Source organism: Balaenoptera physalus (assembly GCF_965194825.1).
Source record: "Balaenoptera physalus genome assembly, chromosome: 17".
Classification (NCBI taxonomy): domain Eukaryota; kingdom Metazoa; phylum Chordata; class Mammalia; order Artiodactyla; family Balaenopteridae; genus Balaenoptera; species Balaenoptera physalus.
The window spans coordinates 11131106-11134375 of record NC_138895.1 but is presented as its reverse complement, the minus strand read 5'-3'; the positions used below and the strand labels follow the sequence as shown (position 1 = coordinate 11134375).

At 53.9% G+C, this 3270-nt stretch overlaps 1 protein-coding gene across 1 annotated transcript; it reads right to left on the bottom strand.

Annotated features, from left to right (window-relative positions):
* BHLHE22 (basic helix-loop-helix family member e22) lies at positions 1 to 2920 on the bottom strand. The gene has a single exon (XM_082433707.1). It carries the CDS (start codon positions 2786 to 2788, stop codon positions 1700 to 1702), a length of 1089 nt encoding a protein of 362 aa, XP_082289833.1. The 5' UTR covers positions 2789 to 2920; the 3' UTR covers positions 1 to 1699.
* Between the last annotated feature and the right edge of the window lie 350 nt (positions 2921 to 3270).

Sequence of the window (3270 nt, the reverse complement as noted above, 5' to 3'; positions counted from 1 at the left end):
TTTGATCAAAATATTTTAATAAAGATTCTCTCTGACATAGATACACATACAAATGGTTGTACATAGCTGTCATAGTCTGATTGACCTATTTAATATATATATCATTCTTTACACATCCAAAACCCGCCAATAGATCCATCATAGCTCCCCACTCACCATCCAACCTGACAAACTGAATTACTATTATCTGCAAGGAGTGGAAAATAGCAGGACTCCATTTTTAAAAAAGGTTTTCTTGATTTTCGTAGGATAGAAAGGCAGGCAAGCAGCCATGCAAACTAAAACTGAAAGCTCGCTTTGGGTAAATAGCTTCTTGCTCTTCCTTAGTTTTATTTTATTTCTTTAAAAAATTTTTTTAGAAAAATAACAAAGGATTTCACACCATAGGCAAATCAAACCAGTCTTTCAACTTAAATAATTCTCCACAGTTAAAATAACTTATATATGTATACATATATTAAAAGCAATTAAATTAGACCTTTTAAAAATGCACAGCACAGCCTGGAAAAATATTTGCTTAGCATGTTCTTACTTATAGGATCTATTGCTGTGATGTCTTTCCTTTTTAGAATGCAAAGGAGTCCCCTTTCAAGAAAAGAGATCAATTCATTCATCAATTAAGAATACACCTTTCCTGTAATTTTTGGACTGAAGCAATTTATTAAAGCTCAATTTAAATACAGGGATGATGCAGCTGAAGATATCCAGGTGACCTTTGATAAACCTAAGCAGCTCAGATACATCAATATGTCTCTTCATACTTGTTGGCAAATAAACCCTTTTAAACACTTGGCACACAATATAAGTTAATCTATAAAACAGAATTTTAGAGGCATTAAAAAAAAAATCTGCACGTAAGACCCCATGACCTTAACACAGGATAAATACTGTTGATGTGGAAGGGTCATTGAAGAATAACAAATAAATACCATGAATCGTTAATACATCATTGCAGAGTGGAAAGTAACAAGGTGCACATAAATATTTTTAAATGCAATTCTTTCAGCCACAGTCAGTTTTTTTTTTTTTTAATATCACTCTTGCCAAAACTTTTGAGCATTTTCACAGGATTAAAGTTCAGAGACAATAAAAAATACAAGTCTTTCATAGCAACGTGTCTCTTCCTGTTTTTGTTTTTTTTCTTCACTTAAATAAATCTACATTTCAAGTTTTTCTCCTGGCTCAGAATCAAAATTTATTTTCAAGTGCCCTTTCTGATTTGTCTGAATGAATATTCCGTGCCACAAGCCACCCAACCCCGGACTCCTCCTCTACCCCTCAGCACTAGCCAAATTCACAATTATTAGTAGGATTACTATTTTGCCATGTAATACTCTCCACGCTTAATAACACCTACTTCTCAACTTATTTTTTTACCCTTAAAGGAAAACTCTGCTTCCTCGCGGTCTAGGCTGCCACCAAAGTTGCCACTTTTCCGAGAAAAAAAGACATCCATACTCTATCCCAACTCCACCTCCCTCCTCCCTCCCTCCCCACCCCGAAGACCGAGATTCTGGGGATGTCGAGGCCAGAAGTCCCGTTTGTCTCTGATACTTCTCCGCAGTTCTCGCCTCTGCTTTGTTTTCTCTGCAAGTGTTTCACGACTACGAGAGGACCAAATAAAGGGGGGTGGGGAGCAGCTTTTCACTCTCCTCTAGCTTTGGGGTCGGTCTTATGTTTTTCGGGGGTGGGGGGGTGTTTAAGGCTTCTCCGTGCACTGTTTGCAGAGGCTGGAGGAGACGCTATTGAACAGGGCGCACTTCTCCGGGCAGGAGGCGGCCGGGGGCAGCCCGGCGCTGAACGGGTAGCCGGCAGCCTGCTCGTAGGCGCCGAGCGCCGGGTGCAGGGCAGCGGCCGCCGCCGCCGCCGCCGCGGAGCTGGGCAGGGAGGCGGCCGAGATGGCCTGGCCCTGGTTGAGGTAGGCGACGAGGCGCCGCATCTCCTCCAGGGCCTGCGCCTGCATGAGGATGTAGTTCTTGGCGAGCAGCAGCGTAGCGATCTTGGAGAGCTTCCGCACCGAGGGGCTGTGCGCGTAGGGGATCACCGCGCGCAGCTCGTCCAGCGCGTCGTTCAGGTCGTGCATCCGCCGGCGCTCCCGGGCGTTGATGTTGAGCCGCAGCGCCTTTTGCTCTTTGGATTTCTTGCTGCTGCTGCTGCCGCCGCCGCCGCCACCGCTGCCGCCGCTGCCCCCGCCGCCGCCGCCGCCGGCCGGGCCCCCCGGGGGGGCGCTGGCGCCGCCGTGGAGGTGGGCGTTGGAGCAGCCCTCGGCCGCCTTGACGCCGCCGCCTCCCGCGCCCGGGGAGGCCCGCGGGTCTGCGCCGCCGGCCCGCAGAAGCAGCTCGCAGCGGCCGTCGCTGTCGTCGTCGGGGCTCTGCTCGCCGCCGCTGCTCTCGGCCACCGAGACCCGGCTGGCGCTCTCGCCGTATTTGAGGCACAGGGCGGCCCCAGCCGGTAGGCTGCTCAGGCTAGGGTCGCCCCCAACGCCGGCAGTGCCCACGAGCAGCCCGGGGACGCCCACCCCGCCGCCGCCGCCGCCGCCGCCTCCCCCGGGCGGCGGCAACAGCAGCCCTGCCCCCTCGGGGTCAGCCGGCTCGAAGCAGCCCAGAGGCGACGAGGAGGAGGACGCCGGGCGCTCCCGAGGCGGCGGCGCCAGGGACAGGTCCATGCTCGGGGGCGGGGAGCGGAAAGCCGCCTCCAAGCGCTTGGCGGCGGAGGCGCTCAGGCTCTTGTGCAGGAATAGGTCGTCTTCGCCCGCGGCGGCCGCGCCGAGGTGCAGCCCGCGCTCCATGGTCCGGCGCCGGCCGCCGCCGCCTGGGCTCGGGAGTCGGGCGGCGCCGCAGCCGCGCCCGAGCCGGGCTCTGGGGCTGGTGCGCGCGTCGGTCCCGGTGCTGCTGGCAGCCCTCTCCCCTTCTTTTTCTTTTTCGCCTTCCCCCGCGCTCGCCGCCTCCTCTTCTTCTTCTTCTTCGTCTCCAGCCGATGGTGCTGCCTGCTGGGGCTCACCATGGGCCGCGGCCCCGCATGGTGGGAGGGTGGGCGCGGAGGGAGTGGAGCCGCCGCCGCCGCCGCCGCCGCCGCTCTGAGCCCAGCCCCGCGCCTCCTCTCCGCACCGTTTATCTTGCTTGGATTCACCTTCAAGAGATTTCCGGACCCATCAACCAGCCGCCGCCACAGACGGGGGAGTCTTTTACATCATTATCTCTGAGTAGGTTATTATGAAGAAGAGTCGCCTGTTGGGACAGCGCTTTCTACCCAATCAGGTTAACGTTTTAA